This window comes from Miniopterus schreibersii, assembly GCF_964146895.1.
Source record: "Miniopterus schreibersii genome assembly, chromosome: 5".
Taxonomy (NCBI): domain Eukaryota; kingdom Metazoa; phylum Chordata; class Mammalia; order Chiroptera; family Miniopteridae; genus Miniopterus; species Miniopterus schreibersii.
In genome coordinates this window covers 83,950,098-83,975,423 of record NC_138106.1, presented here as the reverse complement: position 1 = coordinate 83,975,423, position 25,326 = coordinate 83,950,098, and the positions used below count along the sequence as shown (strand labels likewise).

General features: G+C 39.9%; 1 protein-coding gene across 1 annotated transcript in view; it reads left to right on the top strand.

Annotated features, from left to right (window-relative positions):
* Positions 1-5,713: 5,713 nt before the first annotated feature.
* The window catches only part of CPB1 (carboxypeptidase B1), a gene marked incomplete at both ends in the record, with an annotated part of 36,093 nt that continues 16,480 nt past the window's right edge, over positions 5,714-25,326 (top strand). The window contains 6 exons of the mRNA XM_081138638.1: positions 5,714-5,784; positions 5,891-5,966; positions 12,555-12,679; positions 23,838-23,937; positions 24,024-24,125; positions 24,967-25,068. Of these exons, the coding sequence (XP_080994764.1) occupies positions 5,714-5,784; positions 5,891-5,966; positions 12,555-12,679; positions 23,838-23,937; positions 24,024-24,125; positions 24,967-25,068 (576 nt within the window). The remainder of the gene's footprint in view (positions 5,785-5,890; positions 5,967-12,554; positions 12,680-23,837; positions 23,938-24,023; positions 24,126-24,966; positions 25,069-25,326) is intronic.

Sequence of the window (25,326 nt, the reverse complement as noted above, 5' to 3'; positions counted from 1 at the left end):
GAGAAAAGCCAACCAAGAAAATATTAACTAGCATCTCCTTTCATGTCCATAAAAAAGGCAGTTTATTAGAATAGTAAACATGATCATGTCCACAAAAAAGGCAGTTTATTAGAATAGTAAACATGATTACACAAAGCTGACAGGCCCCTGTGCACCTGGATAACATTTTTGCATTGTTTTTGCCCTCCTAGGAGCAATACCAATAGCCTGGGTCATCAATCAGTTACACTCATCAGGGAAACTGGCTGCCCCACAAACAACTGGTCAGTTGAGTTAAGATTAGGGTATGAGCCGTAGTTTTCACTGAATTGGCTGAGCCAATTAGTTAATTTGACTGGATGCAAACAAAAAGAAAAGCTAACTCTTTTCAGAAATAACTTCCCATTTAGGAGCTTCCCTCTTCTATGGCCTAAAATCCTTTTGTGTTTTTAACATCAGAATTGAAGCAACAGTGTTCTCCTTTCATAGCAAACAGTCTAGCAATTGATGACAGGACATGACAGTGACGGAGATGACCACACAGGATTTCTGAATCATTTTTATATAAAATTTTTCCTATTCAATATCCAATAGACACAAATACATGTACAAAGCACTTAACTCATCCAAGTCATTAGAGCTGTTTTCTCTGACTTAACAGAAATTGCACGTTCCCTAATTTATCTCTCTTCCTTTTTGTCATCTGGTCCTTTAGTGACAAAGAGCCCTCTATTTCCTCCTCACCTATCAGTTCGAGGTCGCATTCAGGTTGAGAGAATGGTTAACCCAGAATCATCAATTGACCCTATTGTTAACCCCACACTCTAAAACAAAATGAAAACTGTCGCGAAAACTACTCCCTTAATATTTGTGCCTGACCACTGCGTGCCTGGCACAGCAGGGCTCAAAGGGCAGAAATAGAGCCCTTTCTATCTCTGAATATTCCGTAGCCCTTAACCCAGTGACCTTAACATTGAAGTCAAAATAAACTCATTAGCCTTGAACAAAACTCACCAAGAATCCAAAAACCCAAACTTTTAATTTAATGTGACTCCATTTGTGAACTCAGTCAAGTTTCCCAAAATGGCCTAAGTGATGCGTTTGAAGAAAGTGTTCCACAGCCAAACACACTGGAGTGTGGCAACGGTGCTAAGCCCTCTAATTTTATCTGGTCTAACTAACCTAGTGCTCTACTGTGAGGTACATTTTTGAAGATTTACAATACACATTAGACTCCAAAAAGCCCTGCACTAAAAGAGCTTGTCTGTGTTAGTTTAAAACATACACATTCGATCTCAGCACCCTCTCTTATTTAACACCATGGAATATGCTTGGAAATGTTTTTCCAGAAACTGAGACATCCCATAGGATGAATTATAACATCATGGGGCAGTTACAGATTCTCCAAAATCTCACACTGTTATATCAAACACAGACATAACGGTGCCTCTTGGCTTATTAATAGACAAAACTGTGCATAAAAAAGAATTCAAATATATAAATATGAGACGGGAAACAGAAATTTCAAATCAATGAAAAAATTATTGTAAATAACAAAAACAAATTTTAATTACTAACTGAAAATTCCAATTGTCCTCCATTTAGATTCAAAAAGCATCAATTTGGGGGGGGGGGAGGTGAAGGGAGGTCTTCATATATGGTGACAGGAGAAGATATGACTTTGGATGGTGGACACACAGAGCAATATACAGATCTTGTAACATAGAAACCCACACTTAAAACCTATATATTCATATTAACTATTGCCACCCCAATAAATTTTAAAAAGTGTTAAAAGATGCATCAATTGAAATAAACCCTCTAGTATATTTGCAGTTCCAAGCGTAACACCACACGTCACCCACAAGTGGTTATGTCCTTCTTCAGTGTATGTTTGTCATTCTTTTTAGCCATCAGATCTGAACACCTTCTCTAAGTCTGCAGAGTGCTCTAGCCAAAGAGCCAGAGGAGGCAGAGACCCTTCCCATTATTTAAGTTAAAAGTCAGACTCCCACTTTCCCAGCCTCTCTTGTAGCTAGGGCCTGAACTTGCGACCACAACTTTGACTAGGGAGCCTGTGACAAACACAAGTGAGGACTGCTCAAGATCCATCCTGGGAAAGGTGGCAATAGCTGTATTTTGTGTGGGGCTTATGCCAAAGGCGTAGGGTTGGTCATATGACTTAGGCCTGGCCATCAGTACATCTCATTATCCTGACCACAGAATTGCTTCAAAGATAGGGAGGCACATGTGCCAACTCAGTCCACTAAGATTCAATCTGAAAATTTGGGAAAGAATTTAGGGGAAAAAGAAACTACTTTTACAATAAGATTGCCAATCCAGTAGGATGCAAAACTGGGCCAATAGTGGCCATTCTGTTATCACATGACAAAACTGACTGACAAGAGAAACCCAGGTTTAACAAGCATCGTCAACTGAATTTGTGAAGCCAACACTATTGCTGAACTTAGTTACATAAATGAGTTCTCTCTTTCATTCAGCTAGTTAAGACCAGGGGTTGTTATCCATGATATAATGGCCCTAGATTCCCTCCTTGCGGGCCATGGTGAAGTGCGTGCAATAGCTTCTAAATCCTGTTGTATCTGTATTACTGCTTCAGGTGAAGCTGAATAGTCAGTACTGAAATTTAAGAAGATAGCTACATGGCTTTCTAAAGCAGACGCTGATGGTTTATGGAATTTGTTCAGCTGGTCGGGTCTCGTATCCTGGGGAGGCGTGGTTGAGGTCAGTGTTGCAGATAGGTTTCATCATGCTGCTGGGAGTCCTTTGATAGTCATCTTAATTAAATGCCACATTGGACAAATTGAATGGATTTGGTCCCAGCCCATCAGTCAGAATTATCAAAGTGACCAAGAGAGTAACATACTCTTGGGAAAATTCACCAGAAGTCAAAAGTATATAGAAAGGTATTGTTGAGAAAGGTATCCATGGAGTCCTCTGTTTCTGCATGTCTTAGGACAGTTTTTATTCTGAACTACCTTTTCAAAGATATTTTTACAGAAAACAGCCTGGAAGACAGAAACAGTGTCTGCCTTTAGGGCAAAGAAAGTTCTGTTAACCTCTAGGATAATAAAGCTAATGTCTCTTCTGGAACAAAGGTTGGCAGATTTGCTAGCAGCCCCCACATAAAATTGGGAGTTCCTTAAACTCAGTATACCTCAGCTGTGACACAAACCTGAGTACCAAACATTCACCTGGGCCCACCATCCATCATCCCATGAGACTGAGCATAAAAGGACTGGTACAAATATAAAGCTTATGCCACCCACTGCGCCGTAGATAATAAAGTCCTTTGATTCTGACCCAGGAGTGTCTTGTCTTCTGCCAACATGTATGAAACTCTGGCAGGATAGCTTTTTTTAAAAAATATCTTTCTTGATTTCAGAGAGAGGAAGGGAGAGGGGGAGAGAGAGACAGAAACATCATTGATGAGGGAGTCGACATTGATCGGCTGCCTCTTGCACACCCCTGACTGGGGATCGAACCTGCAACCCGGGCATGTGCCCTGACCAGGAATCGAACCTCAATCTCCTGGATCCTAGGTCGATGCTCAACTGCTGAACCACACCTGGTGGTGCATGGCAGGATAACTTTTACCTTGAAGGTAGAATAAAATCTCAGACCCTTCACACTTTTTCACAAAGACCTAAATTAACATACAAAGACAACATGTATATTAGTTGAAAGATTCAATATCATAAATATATCAGTTCTCCCCAAATTGCTCTATAGACTCAGTGCAATCTCAATCAAAATTCCAGCAAGATTTTCCATAGAAATTGACAAATTAATACTAAAATATATATTGAAATATAAGGCGCTTAGAATAGACAAAACAATCTTGGAAAATAACAAAGTTGAAGGACTTACATACTATATCACTTAAGACTTACTATATAGTATAATAACCAAGACATTGTGATAGTTACACAGAATTAGACAAACAGACCAATGAAACAATTAAAAGTCCAGAAATTACCCCACACCTATGGCCAAATGAATTTTGACAGAGAAACCAATGTAATTCTATAGGGAAAGAAAAGTATTCTCAAAAAATAGTACTGGACCTATTGGACACCCATATTAAAAATGTGTTGATCCATACCTGACTCCATACATAAAGACCTAAAGTACAAAGCTCCTGTAAGAAAACATAGAGCCTGGCCAGGCGTGGCACAACAGTTGAGCATTGACCTAGGATCCAGGCGATCGGGGTTCAATTCCTGGTCAGGGCACATGCCTGGGTTGCGGGCTCGATCCCCAGTGGGCCGCTTGCAGGAGGCAGCCGATCAATGACTCTCTCATCATTGATGTTTCTCTCTCTCTGAAATCAATAAAGATACATTAAGAAAAGAAAAGAAAACATAGGCAAATATGTTTGAGACCTTGGAATAGTAAAAAATTTCTTGAATATAAAAACCATGAATTATAAAAGAAAAACATGGATAAACTAAAACTTCATCAAAATTTGAAACTTCTGCTCACCAAAAGATAATGTTGAGAAAATAAAGCCACATACTGGAAAAAGTCTTTGCAAGATATAGTTTTAAAGAGGACTTGTATACAGAATGTATAAACTACTGTTATAAAACAATTTTAAAAGGCAAAACAATAAATTTCTTTATAAAGGCAAAAGACTTCAAAAGATGCTTCACTGAAGGGAATTTACAAATGGTCAATAGCTACATGAAAAGATGTTCAGCATCATCAGTACCAGGACAATACAAATTAAAATGGTTAGGTACCACTTCACACTCACTAGAATTGCCAAAATTAAAGATTAATACCAAAATGCTGGAGAGAATGCAGAGCGACTGGATACTGGTGAAAGCTTAAAGTGGTACAACCACTGTGGGAAAATGGGGAAGCCTTATAATGTTATAGCGCATCTACATTATTTAGCAATTCCACTTTTATTTACCTCTTCTCAAAATTAAAATATGTCAACAAAAAGATTTGTATAATAATTTTTATGGGGGTTTTATTCACAATAACACAAAATTGAAAACAACACAAATATCTGTCAACAGAAAAATAGATAAATGTGGTATGTTCATATAATGGAATTCCTTGTTACTTGTTAATAAAAATGAACAAACCACTAATGCAAATCAAAATACTAATAAATCTCAAAAACATTATCTTGAAAGAAAGAAGCCGGACACAAAGGAATATATGTGGTATGTCCTCAATTCCATGAAGTTTTAGTACAGTCAAAATTAATGGATGAAGCTAGAAATCTGAATAGTGGCCACCTAAAGGAAAAACAAACTAAAATGCACCCCAAAGAGCTTTTCAGTGTGATGAAAATATTCTATGCCTTGATCAGGATATTTACATGGGTGTATACATTTGTCAAAACTCATCAAAATTTACTTTTAAATCTATACAATTAATTGTATGTAATTCTCAATTCAAAATGAAAAAAAAAAAAAAGACTAAAAAACAGATTTTTTGTAAAACTCCTCTCCCTCCAGACTATTCAAGGCCTGACGCCCAAATTAGATCGGTTGAAGTTGAGATTATTTGTTCTGTTTCCACAGGTGTGGAGGGAGATATCCTCTCTGACTTTACTCAGCCACCAAGGCAGCAATGCCAGGAAAGTCGTTAATCACGACTTGATAGCACCTATTTGCAATCAGAAGAAAAAAACAAGGAACACCCTGGATTATAAAAGCAGGTGAAACACACCCAAAAGACCTAATCAGGCACAATGTTGGCGTTCTTGGTTCTCGTGGCCGTGGCCCTCGCGTCTGCTCACCATTCTGGTGAGCACTTTGAAGGGTAAGTAAGCGGCTCCTTAGATGAGCAAGTCCTTCCTCGCCAGGCCCCAAATGTGAATGTATTGCCCAACCTGAGCTGCCGTCTCCTTCTGCCGTCCCACCTTCAGGGAGAAGGTGTTCCGCGTCAGCGTTGAAGATCAGGATCACATCGACCTGCTCCAAGAGCTGGCCAGCGCCCACCAGGTAAAGAACAGTTCTGTGCCGCAGGCTTGCTCACACTTACTCTAAAGTTGAGACTTTAGACTGCACTGTGATTCCATCAAAGGGAGACTGACATGAAATATTAACTAACGCATTTCTGTAGCAAGAAATAAAAACTTGAAAAACACGTAGTGCCACATACTTTTTTTTCCTGCCTAAATTAGATTGCCACAAGCCCCATAGTGTTATAAATCCAAGGTAACTTTTCTAAGAGCTGACAGAGCATGTCAACAGGATGAGCTGGACTGTCACAAAGGTCAGAGGACAGCTAATGTACAGTCACTTCCCTTCTAAGGCAAAAAAGAAAAATCATCAAGTTGGATCTTACTGAAAAACTGGGCTTTTGTCCAACTTGAAATTCATTTCCACATCCCATGTTTCATCTGTCCTCTTTGATTTTATTTCATTCCAAATCAAACAGCTTGAGTTTTCAGGACCTTGATCCAGGCCCTCTTCATGATATGACATGGGGGGAGGCAGTTGCGCGGGGGAAGGTAAAAAGGCATGAATGATTTCCATGCTTTCTCTTTACTTTCACGAAACCAAAATGTTTATGCTACTTTTTAAAAATCCACTGAATGTGTAATAAAAACTGACATCTTTAAGTATGCATGTCTTGTAGCAAGAAATTGTTGCTGATCACAAATAGTTCACTTAGGTCAAAGCTCTTTCTTCATGAATATATAAACCAAAATAATCTTACTAGCTCCTAAGTATCTATCCATCTATCTCTTCTTTCTATAGACTTTTTTTTTTACCTTTTAAGGTATGGAGGCAAAGAAAAGAAGGTAGACAGTGTCATAATGTAAAACAGAGTCAGAAGTTTAGAATTGAAAGATAATATAAAGTCATCTATCCCAGCCTTCCACTCAAATCTGGAATTTCCTCCATAGAAATAGCATCACCCCTGCTTGGTAGCCTTAATAAAACCTGTTTCAGCACTTCTAGGGACAGTAAGAATACTGCTCTTCAGAGCAGCCCATCTGCCTTAAAAATAATTCTAATAGCTATATGAAGCTGAAAGCTACCTCTTCTAGCTTGGACCTAGCTGTGCCAAATACTGTCTTATCTCAAAGATTTATCTTTTCCAGGCCTTCCATCATTTCTCGTAGCGCTGCTTTACAGACACTTGATCATTCTGGTCACCTCTGAACATTGCTCAAGGTTTCTGTCTATGTTTCTTTTCTAAAATGTAGCTCTCAGAACTGACAATGGACCTCCAGGTGTGCTCTGATTAATACATGCTGCAGGACCATTGCCTACCTTCATTTGTAAAGCAGACATTTATTAATGGGGCCCAAGATCCTTTTTAGCATCTTGAACAGTCATTGAATAATCTTAGCTCATAGTAAACCTATGGCCAATCAAAACCATTAAGCTATTTTTTCTCACATGAATCACCCTCAAGTAAGATATCCTTCCTTATGTAATCTCTTAATTGATTTTTAACCTAAATGCAAGATTTTAGATTTACCCCAATAAAATTTATCTTAATAGCTTCTTTTTAGCATGTTGAGATCATTTAAAAAATAAATTCAGTCATTCAGGGTAATAATTCTCCCTAACTTTGCATCCATAGCAAGTTTGATAAGTTGCCTTCTCAACTTCATCTTTGTCACAAAAAAAAATATTAAGGAAGTTGGGGGTCAGCACAGAATTAGAGGCCTCCTTCATGGTTTATTCATTCAATGCATATTTACCTTGACCCTCCAACTTGCCAGACGTAGTGTTAAGCACTGAAAGTGATTCATTAACCAACTCTTCTTCTATAAGTTTGCCCAACTGCCCATGTTTCTGTAGTTTCGCCTACAGATAACACTGTTTTCCGATTTGTAAAAAAGAATATAAGTGAAGACACTTGGTCAGATGTTTTGCTGAGACCCAAATTCAGCATGCAGGCTAGCAGTCTCTTCCAGTAATAAGGTGAAGCTAATTGGGCCCGACTTATTCTTGCTTTAAACCGTACTGGCTCCCAGGGATAACAGCTTCCTTTTCTGAGCATTCACAATCCATCTGCTTCCAGCTTATTCTGCAGCTTTGCCAGCATCCATGCCAGGCCCCAGGAGCTCCTGCTTTTCTCTTTATGAAATCCAAGACTTGCCCCCTCCACTCCTCAGAGATGCCCTCAAGCTCTGATTCCTCCAAGATTGCTGAGAAAGTTCTGCAAACACATCTGCAGTACTTTTTTAGTTACCTAAAATTCAGCATTTTATGGTAATCAAGAGAAGAGAATATGGACCCAGACTGCCTGGGTTCAACTCCTGGGTCTGCCACTTGCTAGCTGGATCTTGGACACCTCCCTGGGTCTCAACATTTTTGTTAATCAAGTGAGGAACAATGATAGTATTTACCTTATAGGGTTTTTGTGAAATTTAGAAGAATATAAGTAGAGCACTTAGAAAGAATGTATACAATAAGAACTATATAAGTGTTTGTTACATCTGGGATTTGGAAGGCAATTTACAAGGCCAGTATAATCCCCTCTCTTCACATCTATCGTGGGTCTCAATGTTCTCTGTCCAAACGAGGTTATTTCTGCTAAAATCATAATGTGAAAAATTCTTTCCTTATGTTAATTTCACTTCAGTATAGGAAGAAACAAGAGATAATGGTAACTCCTTGGAAAAAACAAAGCCAAACAGGAGTTAAATAGGGCTACTTTCCCTCTTCTAGCTGCAAACACTATGCTTTAGCTCCAAGCAGTGGAACTGCATGTTCCTTCTTTACTCATTTTAATTCCAACATGATTGAAAAAGAGATTTTTATTCTCCTTAGCAATCTTGCAAGTACAGCATATTCTGGACTGCAGCCTTCCTGATAAGATCATTACAAGGACATCTAGTCTTTGTATTCATCCTTGGCCATGTGTCCTTCCTCTCAGCTTTTGAACATGTCCTTTTAAAAGTTAAATGTATTGGAGAGATCTGTGACCACACTGGACTCTAGCTGCCTCCCCTTTTTCATCTGTAATTGTATAGTAAGGACTTTTATTCTTTGCAATCAGGGTTGCACTTGTTCCTTTATTGGTGACATTCACCATAAAGCCTACTCTCTTCTTTCTGTCTTTATCGATTTTAGAGAGGAAGGGAGAGAAAGGGAGAGAGCTAGAAACATCAACAATGAGAGTCATTGATGGGCTGCCTCCTGCACGCCCCCTACTGGGAACCGAGCCTGCAACCTGGGCATGTGCCCTGACCGGGAATCGAACCAAGGTCTCAACCACTGAGCCACCCGGGGCCAAGCTCTCTGTACTTTTTAAATTATGTCTCTCTAGTTTAAGGTACATGTTTATCTGTGCCTAGAGTAGCCTGGTTACAGTCTTCCAATGTTCTTGTCACTCCCACTACATTAGTAAGTTCTTCCATGAATCAGGAGGAATCAAGCCTACAATAGAAGTCACCTCCACTCCCAATAAGAAAGGAAAATTTCATCAAGATAAATGAAGAATCTATAATATGCTCAACTTCTGGTCAAATGCAATGTGAAGAAACAAATTTGTGTAAATTTGTGAAGAACCAAAGATCCTCAACACCAATATTGTGTTATACACCCATTTTATTCCCCAAAGAATTTAAAATGAAGAATGTACTTAAGATAAAGTAATGGACATACTACTGTATCTTGCATTAGCTTGTGATATGTTTTAAGAAAAGCTCTTTAGTTATTAGCCAACTGGCTGATTAGGCTGACATCTCATATTGCTATCACTTAAAGATATTCTTTTATCTTCCAACTTATGTTCTTTATGGTTCTTTGTCACTCCATTTCTTGGATTATATTTATGACCTCAGTTGTATAACTTCTTAACTTATAATTCAATTCCCCACATTTCATATTATATATTTTACTCCATTTCTATACTTCAGACATAATCTCACTCACAAGGTCATGTAATTACTGAAATTTATATTTACCTCCTTGTGCTAATAATTTGAGTTTATTATTTGTATCCATACTTGATCCATTGGTAAACATCTGTGTGCCTATAGTGTTGCTCTGGATTTTTGGCTCCATTTCTCCTAAGCACTGGGGAGTGACTTCAGTATAATAAGTTTGCATCATAATTGCAGGGCTCCATAGTGTTAAATGTCAGTATGTTTGCTAAAGGATTTCTCCATGCCAAACTGAAATTTTTAAGGAACTTCAGGTTAGGTCTGCAAGTCTTTTGTCAAATATATTTATGAGATTCCCCCACCTTATTTTAAAGAATCCATCATTCTTACTGCAGAATCATATGTATTCCTCCCCCCACCCTCTGCAAAATTTGGCAGAGCCAAGACAAATGCGCAAGGGATTAAGAGATCAGGGAAGGCAACTTGCAACTTACTAACAAAAATAAAACCATCCACAAGATCATTAGGCTGTTTTGAAGTGGAACTGGACCTACTCAAGAATGTATTGGAACCATCACCAAGGATATTGTGCAAGCATTTATTCCACTGAGTGGGATGCTACATCTTAATATGGATTCTCCCAGAGCAGACCCTCAGACAAAGATTTGAGAGCAAAGATTTCATTTGGGAAGTGCAGGGAGCGCTGATAGAGAAGTGAGGAGCGATGCAGAGAAACCAACAAAGGGGTCCCTATTAAGTCAGTTACCACAGAGGATGACTAGAGCTTAATGCTACAGAGAAACTCTAGGGAAGAGTGCAAATCACACACTTCAGAATTATCTTACCTGAGAAGTGAGGGAATTGGAGTATTTAGACATCCACTTCCAGGGTCATGGTTGAGCACTTCTCTGACAAGAGTTATTTCTTTGGGAGTTCCTGCCTGCTTGGAACTGTTAGCTCAGCTTTATCCAATTCTCAGGGAAATAGCTTTCAAGCACAGAGGTGCAGATCTTGGCAGTGGGGAGCCCTCTAAGGACACTAATAGATCCCAGCGTTATGTATGGGGAGGGCACTGCCAACTTGCTACAGATACTTAGAGGACTTTATGTGCTTTACCAATTCTAAACTTCTGTGTCTACGAAGACACACCTCCCTCTCCCATCCTACCTTAGAATGACAAGCATTTATTAGAAACACAAATTCAGAGTTAACTTAGGAAAATATGCTTTTCCTATAATGTGCTTGTCTTCATTGTGCTCTTGAGAACGTTGGCTAACCAGAATTCACTACCAGTCCCTTATTTTCTGTCCTTATCACGATATGGTTTCTACTCCCTCCAGTATCTTTCAACATCTCATCTTCATCCTCTGAACATTGACTCTCTAGCTCACATGCTGTAGCCAGTCCTTATCAAATCATCAATACTCTATCCTTTCAAGACCTTGTGACAACCACACTGTTTCTTCTGGAATCCCTCCTGATGTAATCCCTGTGTCCCTGCCTCCCACTGCACTGACATTCCCTGTGACCCTGACTCATGACTCAGCACCCACTAGACAACTACAGTGGTTTGAAGATTACCAGGACAGGATATAAGCTATTGGATTCTCCACAGGTGTATCTAGAATTGAGTCATCTTAATATTTTACCTCACTAGTTTCTATTAAAGAACCTCTAACTCTGCCCAACTCCCTTCCAAGTTTCCAAGCAATGGTCCTAACTATCTCCATCTGTCACATCTCAGGCCTGAGACTAGCTTGTAAAATCTAAACAGGGATTGTGCAAGACACCGAGGTAGAGAAAGACCCACTGCTCACATCAGGCCTCCAGGCCTTTATTCAGCCCAAGGAAGGAACAGGAAAACAGACAACTACAGAAGACAGCATGTCTTTAGTTATTATTTTTCCATGGAAAGAGGAGATTTGAAACCACACATCCATTTTTAAAAATCATTAGAATTATCAAATACATCATCTTGTTATTTTCGTGCATAATTTTCTCTAAAATATCCCTCATGAGGACAAAAGCTATGTTAGATTTGCTCACTATTGTTTTTGCTCACTATAGTCTCAGGCACAGAGCCTAACACATAGAAGGCCCTCAATAATAGCTGATGAATAACTGAACAAAAGTACATTACCGGATTCTCAAGAGTATTTTGTTTGTGGTCATGGTACCTAGATGACTACTGTGGAAAGATACATTTTTCTTCCCTTATGTATCCTCCACAGGTCAGGAATGTCCCCGGGTTCACTCATTATTCTGACATGTACAGCACTGACTTCATCATAAAATAAGTTCATTAAAAATTTAAAAGGAAAGCTCAATTTCTCTCCATTAAATTTTGTGGCTCTAATTAATTCTTCATCACGCATTCAGCACATTTATCCATTTCCACAAACATTGCTATTTCAATAAGCAACTGCTCTTGAAAATCAATAAATAGAAAAGAGTAGTTATAGAAACTACAATTAACTAGCATTCTGGGAAATAATTATATGTTCTTCATGCTTGTTGATAATCAATTAAGGTTATGAAAATATATGTAAACATTTTTATTGGCATCTAACTACTTGGTCACAACACTTATTCACTCAAAGGATATATCTCTAAGAGATTTCATGAATAATTTGAGTTTAAAAATAACTCAATGGAGTAGAGCAATATGTTCTTGCCAATGATAATCCATCCATTAGATTATAGGTGTCCAATACAATATATTTTATTTCTTACTCAGATTGACTTCTGGAAACCAGATTCTGTCACACAAGTCACACCTCACAGTACAGTTGACTTCCGTGTTCAAGCACAAGATATTTCCGCTGTGGAAGACTTTTTGGAGCAGAATGAACTACCATATGAGTAAGTTTAAGTTTTATAGCTATTAAAATTCTCTCCCATGTATGCTCTCATCCAAGCCTCTGAATAACTCTGGGAAGGTAAAAATAAGATCAAGACTATGACTTCCCCAGGTCCCCACAAATAAGTCATGGCAGAGGTGGTCTTGGATTCCAAATCTTAGGACTTCAGGCCTGGTCAATTTTGTGTTTAGTTATTTCTTCAATAAAAATTATTTTTATTATTGAACCCCAAATCTTCAGTCAGGTAAATATACTATAGGCCAAACCAACTGATGCTCTATTATCAGCTAGACACAATTTTATTCACAAATCATATCAAGTCCACTTTCCAGGTGAGAAGTCAGACCTATTATGAGCCATAAGGGCTATTCGTGACTCATAATAGGACCAGACTAGAGTTGGACTGAGTGGTCCTTCTGTCTTTTGTTCCCCAAGGCCCCACAACTAGCTCTAGTGGTAAGAGAGGCATGGACAGAAGGGCTGAATAAAAGGAAGGTGGTTCTCCAAAGGCCTAGAGTAGAGTTGGCTAAGCTGATCACACTAAGTCTCCTTTCCCCCAGTAGTACACTGGCCCAGCCTTTTAAGATGAGAATGTTCTCCTAAGTAAAGGCAGTTGTCCATTTGTTCACCCAGCAAATAGTGAGTGCCTACATATACCAAGTACCAAAAAGGATAGATATGGCTCTACTTACTTCAGAGGAAACCAGACTATAAATAAAAATTTCAGTAATGTGGAATAGAAGTCAAGAAGAGTAAAGGGCTCAAGATGAAGTGAAATAGACCAAGTCTAGGGACTAGAAAGAGCCACCCTGATATTTTAAGATCTAAGATGGTGGCAGAGTAGGTGAATGTTACATTCACCAACTCCCAGGACCAAACTGGAATTACAACTAAAGTATAGAACAATAAACCTGAATAACCAATTGAAGACTAGCTAAAGAGAAGTCTTATGAGTAAGGATTTACAGAAGAAGCCACATCGAGACTGGAAGGAAGGGTGGAGATGCAAAAAGGCTTGGCCCCACTCCCACAGGTGGCAGCTGAGATTCTGGAGGAATATCTCTGCTGGAAAGGTTCCCTCTGAGAGGCATGGGATCTGATCAGCCCAGAGCACCTGAGCTCGGAAGACACCCAAATAACATCTGGCTATGAAAATCAGCAAGGATTCTGTCCCTCAGGGAGAGACAGGGATCCACTAGAAACGCAAGTGCCCTCTTAAAGGACCAATGCAGAAATGTCATTCACAGCCATTCACACTGAGCTCCAGCATCAGGAGGGCAGAGTAGGCTAGAGTTGTGTGAGGAAACACTGGGGTTTGTGGCACTAGGGAGAGAGTTGAAGGAACAGCCACCAGGATCCCTGTGCTGAGTCATTATCCCAAACAGGACATGCCATCTTCCTTGGGTGGAGCACTCCCCTTCATATGGCATCACCCTGGAGGAAAGCAATAGCTACACCCTCTGAACTCCCTGTGGCCCACCCTGAGGAGTTTTCACTCTGCTGAGGAGTCAGCTGCCTGGGCCAGGGTATAGAGGTCTGGGCAGATTCAGGGGGTGTCATGACTGAGTAGTGTGGTTCTGCAGCAGAGGCCACTCTCCTCACCTTCCTCCAAGCATTACTTATACCTCTCTCTCCCGGCAGACCCACTAGACCCAACTCCATGTGGCCTTCCTCTGCTAAGAACAGGCTTTTGGCAGAATCTGGAATAACTTGAGTTGTGTGGCTCTAGGACAGGGGCCATTTTCCCCTCACACACCCAAGTAGTACAGAGTCCTCCCTTCATAAGGCCAAATCTTGCTATGTTTGGGCCTGATGAACTCTGCTGGCCACACCCTGATGACTCTCTGAGACATTGTCCCACCATGAAGCTGTGCGAGCACCCAGCAGTGGCAGCCAGGCTGGGTATATACTGGGACATTTGCTGAATGGCCTCAGGCCCAGCCCTGGCACCAAGCTGGAACTTGCGTCAATCTAGTGAACACCACTCAGCCCTACCTAGTGACTCACTGAGAACCTACCTCATGTAACTTGACTATCACCAGAGGCTCTTGCAGTGACTAAAGCTCACAGGCAGCCAACAGGTGGAGGCGGGTAGAGGCTGATTTCAGGGTCCCTTGATACTTTTGCTGACCTGTCCCTGGGCCTGGTGCTGGTAAAATCTGCCCTTGGTATGCAGTTTGGTCCCTTCTGCACACACCCAAGCCAAGCAGAGGCAGCCACAAACTTTGGTTCATTTATTAGCTCCAAACAGGTTGTCCAGGGCCAGTCATAGACAGTACCTGATACTTGGCCTGTACCAGAGTCCCTCCCTAAAGGCCCCAGAAACAACAAACCAAGTGGCCAGCTTCAGATAACATCAGAGCAGGATCCAATTAGCTTCGCAATTGGCATATCCAAAGGGAGATTTGGCAGGCATCAGCCCTTGCTGAGGTGAAATCTGCTTTGTGTGATCAACACCTCCACAGCAGCTCATACACTGAGGCACAGGTTGGTCTTCATGGTCAGCCAGCCTGAGGGTTGACCCCATGTACAAATAGACCAATAGAAATCAAGACTCAATTACAACAGGAGAGCCCACATAACCCACATAAAAAGCATTCCCGGAGGACCCAGCTCAGGTGACCAAGGAGACAACACTATTGGGTTCCACAAGACACCTATTACATAAGGCCACCCTACCATGACTGGAGCTCATAACAAACCTACCTGATACATAGAAACAAACACAAAAAGGCAGCAAAGTGGGGAGACAAAAAAAAATGCCACAAATGAAAGAACAGGAGAAATCTCCAGAAAAAATAGCTAAATAAAGGCAAGCAATTTACCAGATATAGAGTTCCAAAAACTGTTTATAAGGATGTTAAAGAAACTTCAACAAAGAGATAACAAGCATAAGAAAAGAAATAGAAACCATAAAAATGAACCAGTCATAAATGAAGACTACAATATCTGAAATGAAGAATACACTAAAAGGAATAAACAGTAGGTTGGATGAAATAGAGGACTGAATCAGTGATTTGGAAGAGAAGGTAGCAGAAAACACCCAATCAAAGCAGCAAAAGGAAAAAAAAAATTTTTAAATGAGGGTAGTTTAAGGGACAACATGCAGTGTAACAACATTCACATCATAGGGGTACCAGAAGGAGAAAAAAGAGAGCAAGGGGTTGAGGTTTCCAAACTTGATGAAGGAAAAAGACACACAAGTACAGGAAGCACGAAGAGTCCCAAACAAGATGAACCCAAAGAGGCCCACAACAAGACACATCATAATTAAAATGGCAAAGTTTAAAGACAAAAAGAGAATCTTAAAAGCAGCAAATAAATAAAATCAGAAATGAAAGAGAAGTAACAACTGACACCAAAGAAATACAAAAGACTGTAAGAAAATATTATGAACCACTATATACCAACAAATTGGACAACCTGGAAGAAATGGATAAATTCCTAGAAACATACAATCTTTAAAAAGGAATCAGGAAGAATCAGAAAATCTAAATAAACAGATAACAACTAATGAAATTAAAGCAGGAAAAAAACAAAAAACCTCCCAACAAACAAAAGTCCTAGGCCAGATAGCTTCACAGGTGAATATTACCACACATTCAGGGAAGAACTAACACTTACCCTTCTCAAACTATTACCAAAATTTTAAGAAGAAGGAAGACTCCCAAGCTCATTTTATGAGGCCAGCATTATCCTAATTCCAAACCAGAAAAAGACCCTGAAAAAAAAGAAAATTATAGGCCAATATCCCTGATGAACATAGATGTTAAAACACTCAATGAAATATTAGCAAACCAAATCCAGCAATATCTTTTAAAAAATCATACACCATGATCAAGTAGGATTTATTCTAGGGATGAAAGGTTGATACAATATCTCCAAATCAATAAACGTGATACATCACATAAATAAAATGAAGGATAAAAATCACAAGATCATATCAATAAATGCAGAAAATGCATTTGATATAACCCAGCACCCACTTATAGTAAAAACTCTCAGCATACTGGGAATAAAGGGAACATACTTCAACATAATATAGGCTGTATATGACAAGCCAACAGTCAACATCATACTCAATGGTCAAAAACTACCATCGTTTCCCTTAAGATCAAGAACAAGTCAGGGATGTCCACTTTCACCACACTCTTACTCAACATAGTACTGGAAGTCCTAGCTACAGCAATCAGACAAGAAGAAATAATAGGTATCCAAATTGGAAAGGAAGAAATCAAATGGTTATATGTATGTGTATATATATACACATACATATATATATATATACATAATACTATAGAGAGAGAACCTTAAAAATTCCACCAACAAATGATTATAAGTGATAAATGAATTCAGTAAAGTAGCAGAATACAGAATAAATATCCAGATATTAGTTGTATTTTTATACATCAGTAATGAACTATCAAGGGAAGCTAAGAAAACAATCCCATTTACAATTACATCAAAAAAACAAAATTCCTAGGAATAAATTTAACCAAGAATGTAAAAGACATGTACTTGGAAAGTTATAAGACACTGAAGAAAGAAATTGAAAAAGATACAAATAAGTGGAAGCATATACCGTGTTCATGGATACGAATTATCATCACTAAAATAGCCATACTACACAAAGCAAGCCATAGATTCAATGTAATTCCTATCAGGATATCAATGGCATATTTCCCAGAAGTAGAACAAATATTCAAAAAATTTATATGGAACCACAAAAGACCCCACATAGCAACAGCAACCTTGAGAAGAACGAAGTTGGAGTAATCATGCTACCTGATATCAAACTATACTACAAGGCCATAGTTAATCAAAACAGCATGATACTGGCATAAAAACAGACACATAGATCAATGGAACAGAATAGAGAGCCCAAAAATAAAACCATACTTTTATGGCCAATTAATATTTGACAAAAGAGGCAAAAAAAAAAAAAAAAAAATGAAATTCGACTAACTTCTTATACCATACACAAGAATAAACTCAAAATGAATTAAAGACTTAAGTGTTAGACTTGAAACCATAAAAATCCTAGAAGAAAACATAGGCAGCAAAATCTTGGACATTTCTTGTAGCCAATTTTTTTCTGATATATTACCTCGGACAGCGGAAACAAAAGAAAAACAAACAAATGAAATAGACTACATCAAGCTAAAACGTTTTTGCACAGCAAAGGAAACCATCAACAAAATGAAAAGACAACCCACTAAATGGGAGAACTTATTCACCAATGATACATCTAATAAACAGTTAACATCCAAAATGTATAAAGAAATTATACAACTCAACACCAAAAAAAAACAAAAAACACCTAATTAAAAAATGGGCAAAGGACCTGAATAGACACATCTCCAAAGAGGACATACGGATGGTCAATAGACATATGAAAAGATGCTCAACATCACTAATCATTAGAGAGATGCAAATTAAAACCATGATGTTATATCACCTCACACCTGTCAGAATGCCTCCATCAATAAACCTACAAACAAGTGTTGGCGAGGGTGGGGAGAAAGGGGAGCCCTAGTACACTGTTGGTGGGAATGCAGACTGGTGCAGCCCCTGTGGAAAACAATATAGAGGTTCCTCAAGAAATTAAAAATGGAGCTGCCTTATGACCCAGTGATCCCACTTCTAGGAATATATCTGAAGAAACCTGAAACATTAATTTGAAAGAAGAATATATGCACCCCTATGTTCTTTGCAGGGTTATTTACAATAGCCAAGATTTGGAAGCAGCCCAAGAGCCCATCAGTAGATGAGTGGATAAAAAAGCTGTGGGACATTCACAAAATGGAACACTACTTGACCATAAAAAAGAAGGAAATCTTACCTTTTGTGACAGCATGGATGGACCTGGAAAGCATTATGCCAAGTGAAATAAGCCAGTCAGAGAGAGACAAGTACCATAAGATTTCACTTATATGTAGAATCTAATAATCTAACAAGCAAAATAGATACAGACTCATAGATACAGAGAACAGACTGACAGCAATCAGAGGGAAGGAGGGTTGGGGGTCCTGGTGAAAAAGTTGAAGGATTAAGCAAATTTAGCAACAAACTCATAGACACAGACAACAGTGTGGAAATTGGCAGAGGGAAGAGCATGAGGGAGTTGGCATTGTGATGGAAGGAGTATTGAGCTGAGGTGGTGAACACACAGTACATTATAGATGATGTATTATAGATTTGTACACCTGACACCTATATAATTTTATTAACCAATTTCACCCCAATAAATTCAGTAAAAATTTAAAAAAGAAAGGGCCATCGTAAGAAATGAGGCTTCAGCTGAGAACTGAAAGGTAAGTAGGAATTAACCAGACAAAGATAAGAACAAGTTGTACTCTAGGCAGAGAACAGACTACATGCTAAGGCTTAGAACTTGGCAGAGCATGTTGACCTAGAGGCATGGACACTAGAGGGAAGGAGAAAACGAGGCTTTAGCCCTAAGCAGAGTTCTTCCTCCAGGGAGTGGGTCAGCGTGGAGCAAAGGGACAGTTTCACGCTCCAATCCGGAAAATTCAATCGTCTCCCCACCAATTCCCCACCACAGGAAAATGTGACCTACATCATTTTAACAGAAAATTCTTGTTTTTCACATCTTAAACATATAGAATAGTATTTATGCTACTGAACATGTCAGCATTTCCCCTTGTAAGATCTGTACCTGCATCAGGAGAAGCGGTGCAGCACAATGCAACAAGTAAATGCTTTGGTAAAAAGCAGACCAGATTCAAATCCCGGCTCTGCGACCTCCTGGCTGTGTGACCTGGGACAACTTCCTTAACCTTTCTGAGCCTCAGTTTCTCTCTGTTAAGATGAGGATGTGATGCCCCTCTCAAAGGGCTATTGTGAAAAACAAACAAAGCACTACATAAATAAATGGCACCTGACACTTCTATTGCTATGCTTTAGTTTTGTGCAAAGAGGGAGATTATACATTTTTAAAGGTCAACAGAAAGGGTTACATTTAACCCCATTACCGTGCTTTGCATAGCTGAGCTATCTGCTTCTGCCTGTGGGAAGTCAAAAAAATTTGACCTTAAGAGCTGACTGTTTTTTAAAACAAAGATATAACACAGTAAGTTTCCAAATGTGACTAAGATTCACGTTTGTGACATTTTGCTCTTATTATTACACTAGGAAGGACTTTTAAATTCCTAGCCTGTAGGAGCCTCCCGTAACATTCAAAAGATGATAGTTTCTTTGCAATTCTTTAAGAAGAAAGGAAGATCAGTGGCCATAAGCTAGCGCTAGCCACCTGAATGCTAACTCTACCCATCTCACAAAGGAGTAAAGTGGCTCCTAATCACACATCAATCTCTTTGAATCAGGTCGAAAATGTACTCATTCTTTCAGGGGTAAACTTTCAGGAATTGTTCGTGAACATTTTCTCATCTAGAACACAGGACGTTCCCTAAAGGCAAAGATCTTGTTAATTTTTGCTTCTCTGTTCACTGCGGAGCACATTTGTGCATGTAATTTTCTAAATATTAAATAATAATAAGTCCCTAGAAATCCTGGAGAAGCACACTAGCAATATCCTTGCCAAGGCCGCAAGCAGTCCCTGCGCATCCCATTATCACCTCGTATGGTAACTAATTTGTGCTTAGACTTTAGTCGATTTCCTGCCTCAAGAGTGTGCAGTTGTGTATAATAGGAACCATCTACTGCACAACTTCCACCAAAATAGCTTTTCCGATGTTTCAGTGGTTCTGACCCTCTCCACCAAGACTCGTATCAGATTCTGAATTATCATGGGGAGAATTTCACAATGTGTGTAACCAGGAAAATACCCACTTTTAAATGCTTATGTTGCACCGTTAGATGCAAAAAAAAACTAGGAATCGGATGGTGTCAGCCTCCACTCCAGGGAGGGCCTGACTGCTGCTGCCTAGAACATTGTTCTCTGCATGCAGATTCTCACAGGAACGTGTCCTCCAGAGCAGGGGGCGCATGGAAGTGTCTTCCCATAGCCATGGGCGCCACCTCCAGGACCTGAGCAAACACCCCTCTCCCAGGGCCCTGAAAGGCGGAGAGAACCGAGGCATGTCTCCTTCTCAGGCATTGTACTCCTGGCTTTGTGGGGAGTCCCTGTTATCTAATTTGCCTGCATATTTTTAAAAAGGAAGTTGGATAGCACTATTAAAAAAGAATCATATAAAAGTATAAAATAGTGTACATGCCTCTGTATTTTGGAGCTGTAATGCGGTCTCCATTACATTAAGAGGCATTGTTTTAATCTCCTAGAATAGAGGCTCATTATTTAGTAATAATATTTTGTAATATAGCTAAAATAGTGTTTTGTCCTAAATCCAATAAAATTAAATAATCATAAGGCTGGAAAGAGCATTTGAGGTCAGTCTTCCGCCTTCAGGCAAAAGCCAGCACCACATTGCAACCTCATTCTGATGCTGTTCTGTAAGTTCCTAGAGGAGACTTTTGCTCTTAGATGTCATCTTAAACATAGCTTATTTTTATGCTGCTTCTCCTGGCTATTGATTAAAATGCTTAATATTTAACACAGTCATAACGTTAACAGAATGCCTTGTCTTAGTACTAAACAGAACACCAACCCCTGCACAGTCACTGATCCTCCTGAACAATTTGGATTTGAGGACTGGGTGCAGGAGAAAGGGCAGGATGCGCTGTATGAGGTCTGCAGCCCCTCCACTCAGGGCCGGTTCCCCGTGGGTCAGAGACCACCGCCAGGTTTATGGTCTTAGATACAAATGGCTAGTGGAAGTCCTGAGGCTGTGGAATGCCTGGGAGCAATTAATTGATGATTTCTTTCCTCTGGGCACCCACGAAGTAGCCGCATGACCCAGATGCTATATTACCTGCCCACTGACCATAGTAAATCTGTTAAAGTGAAGATAGATATCATGTACCTTTTCCTCTTGGATTTTTAGTTTGTCATTGGGTCAGAGAAGTTCATCCTTATTTGGCAGGATTTGTTCTTTTTCAATTTGATGATCTTGGAATGTAGTTGTTTCCTTAAAATTTTCTGCTTGCTAATTTTTTTAAGTTTTCAAGATTTTTTTTTTTGTTTTTGTCTGTTTTTAATTTTTAGTTGTATTTGAAAATAATTTTCCTAAACCATCTCTATTCTAGACATTAGTTTCTTCTGTGTTCTCCTGAATTTTGTGAAAATGGTAACTAGCAACTTAACCATAGTTTAATTTTTTTCATAAACCTTGGAAGACATCTTTGTAAATGAACAAGGCCCATGGATTTGAGTCAAGTCATTGCATCTTAGAGCTGAAAAGAACATTAAATGCCAGCTAGTCAAATGCTCCCATTCTGAAAATTATAAAATTAAGGCCTAGAGATTAAATTAATTTTTTTAATCCAAATGATAAGTTTGGCAAAACTATGTCCCTGCTCTTTTGATTTCTAATTTAAGATTTCTTCCACTTCTTCCCTCTTCCCTAACAATCCAATTTGGGGGTTGAAATATATTCATAACACTTACTATAATCATTGTTTCTAACTGCAGCAGGCAGAATGACAGTCCCTCCAAAATGCCTACATCTTAATCCCCAGGACATTTGAATATGTTAACTGGCAAAGAGGAGTGAGTGTTGGAGATGGAATTAGGGTTGCTAAGCAGCTGACCTTAAAATAGGTACATTATCCTGAATCGTCCAAATAGGGCCACTGTAATCTCAAGGGTCCTTCAAACTGGAAGAGAGAGGCAGAAGGGGAGGTCAGATGCGATGTGAGAAGCTGGCTTCGAAGATGGAAGAAGAGAGCAGAGAGCCAAGGAATGTGCCTCTAGCAGCTGGGAAGGGCAAGGAATCAAATTCTCCCCTGGAGCCTCCCGAAGGGAGCTCAGGCCTGCTGATTCCCTGATTCCCGCCCAGTGAGGCCGGGTAGGCTGCTGACCCACAGAGTGTAAAATAACAAACCCGCGTTGTTTGTGGTCGTTGCCGGCAGCCACAGAAAGCAGTGCACTGACAGTGCCCACGGCTGCGCACAGAAAACGCCCTTTCCACAGAACACACTGTAAAATATGCTCCTTTTCCTTTAAAAAAAAAAAAAAAAAAAAAAAGGCTTTGTAAAACAGCATTTGCCTTTTGCTAGGAGGCAAATATCATTTCGTACTAATTTATTGCGTTTTCCATAAACAGACACAAGTTCATGCCCAAGTTAACCGAATGAAGGAGCCTCGGGCGGGAGGGCAGAGGACGTCGCTGCGGGCCGGGGCCTGGTCCCAGTGCCCTTGGGCAGCGGAGAGGCCGGCTTTTGATGTGCGGTGCCTCCTCCGTGTCAGGTCAAGACAGCTCAAGGCTCCACTGCCGTTAACAGAGGCTTCTGCAAACTGGCCTCTGCCCAGAATATTCACAGGGCTGCGATTAAGGACATTCATGCTCACAAAATTGTGTCCCTTCAGAACATACCTTCCACTCAAAAGCAGCAAAGAGAAATGAAGTCACACACCCCGTCAGGCCTGCCTCCGACAGCAGGCACTTTCACCTGAACAATCGTCTATAGAAAAGCAGGCCGCAGAGGCTCTGCCACCCGTGTTCATATTACCTCGCTGCAGACCCACTCTTAGATTTCTTTAGGCAGTAGAAAGACAGGCAAGAGGAAACTAGGTTTTTAAACCCAGTATTCTTTTATCTAATAAATCTTTCACTTGTTAATATATTTCTGAATTTCCCCCCATCAAGATATTTTTCTCAAAAACATACAGACAGGCCTCCAGGGATCACCTGTCCCAATTTACCTGGGACTGAGCAGGTTCCTGGGACCTGGGACTTTTAGTGCTAATGTCCTGAGGAAGACCACAGATAGGGCTCAAGTGTATACTTTGGTGTGGCAGCCCGTGGCCCTGACCTAAAATGCCCCAGATACCAGAGTAAGCCATTTTTCCAGTTTAGGGTCCAGGTCACCCAAATATGAGAAGTTTGGGCCCAGGAAGAGCCTGCCTTGCTCACACTCTGCGGTATCCTTCTCAGCGATCTGCTCACCATTTGTGATCATCCGCTCAGGGTGAAGGACATCGGGAACTACCAAAGAACACACGTGACTCCCTGGAGAGCGCGTTGTACCATCTACTAGTGCAGTGGCTCTGGCTTTTCGCCTGTGTCCATTGGGAAATGTCCTTGTGTTCACAGGAGCACCCATTTTGGTTTATTGCAGGGTGTTAATAAGCAACCTGAGATCTACGCTGGAGGCTCAGTTTGACAGCCAGGTCCGTGCGGCTGGACACAGTTACGAGAAGTACAACAACTGGGAAACGGTATGAACTGCACATCACTTAGTCAGATGGTACTTTGGGAATTGAACCAAGAATGTCACATTAATCCACACGGTTCCATTTGGTAGATAGAGGCTTGGACCGAGCAAATTGCCAGCGAGAATCCAGACCTCATCTCTCGCAGTACAATTGGCACCACATTTGAAGGACGCACCATGTACCTCCTCAAGGTAATTGTTCTTAACCATGACCTTGCCATATCTGAGGGCTTTAAATCAGTGAATTCTAACACATCACCATCTGTTTCACAGATTTGCTCATCCCAAACATTGTCAAAATTCCTTCCCTACCTATATCCCCCAGGGGATCAAACAGATTTCCTGCTTCTTTTGTCATACATGGATTTTTAAATCATTATGTTGACTTATTCAAAAGAAAAAATGCCATAAAATGGATGTCCTATAAATTTAACCACATTCCTCTAAGCAACGTAAATGATCATCTACCTTGATGAAATTCTTTTCTCCCAGATGTTGTTTGCAAATCCCATTTGCTAAAGAGGTTCATAAACTTCATGTGTCTCAGACAACGTTACAAAGCGTATCAATAATTTGTTTCTGTCATCTTCTAATGCCACTTAGGTCATATGATTCTAATGAAGAAAATAAAAAGAGGAAGAATAAGGGGGAGAGAAGCAAAAATTCTTACAAGATTAGCAACAATCACTATTACTACTAATTAGGCATCCAGTTGTCTTGGTCATGTCTCCTAATAATAGCAGCTGAAAATAACCTTCACCTGAGGACAAGTAAGAGGGGTAACCAAGCATCTTCTGAAAATATGAGCTTGTCAAGCTTAATAAAAATAATAAACGGCCACGTAAGCCTTCAGCTCAAACGCTGTGGGTGTCTAGAGGCAAGAACACACGGTGCTAGTATTACGTTTCAATCTAACCGTGGGATATAGCTCTTGCTCCTGTCAACTTTCACCTGTTGAGTCCAAAGCTCAGAAGCATAGAGAATGTTAAGCCCCAAATGTGATGAATCATAATTTTCTTTTTGTTTGCAATAGGTTGGCAAGCCTGGACCCAATAAGCCTGCCATTTTCATGGACTGCGGTTTCCACGCCAGAGAGTGGATTTCCCCAGCATTCTGCCAGTGGTTTGTGAGAGAGGTAAGTATGTAAAGTGATTTTGGGGAGAGGGAAGTAGACAGTGCTATTTTATTTCAATCAATTCCTTATAACCTAGCTACAGTAAAAGAGAATAGTAACAGAAAAATCATAATTTTAAGTTCCCATTTTGGGGTATTAGTTTCAACTCTCATCAAGAGACCTTCTTAAGGCAAGGTTTAAAATAAAAAGTTAGCAACTTGTATTTACTTGAATTTCCCTCACCTGGACATTCGCACCCAGCTTTGGTGGAGAGGCTAA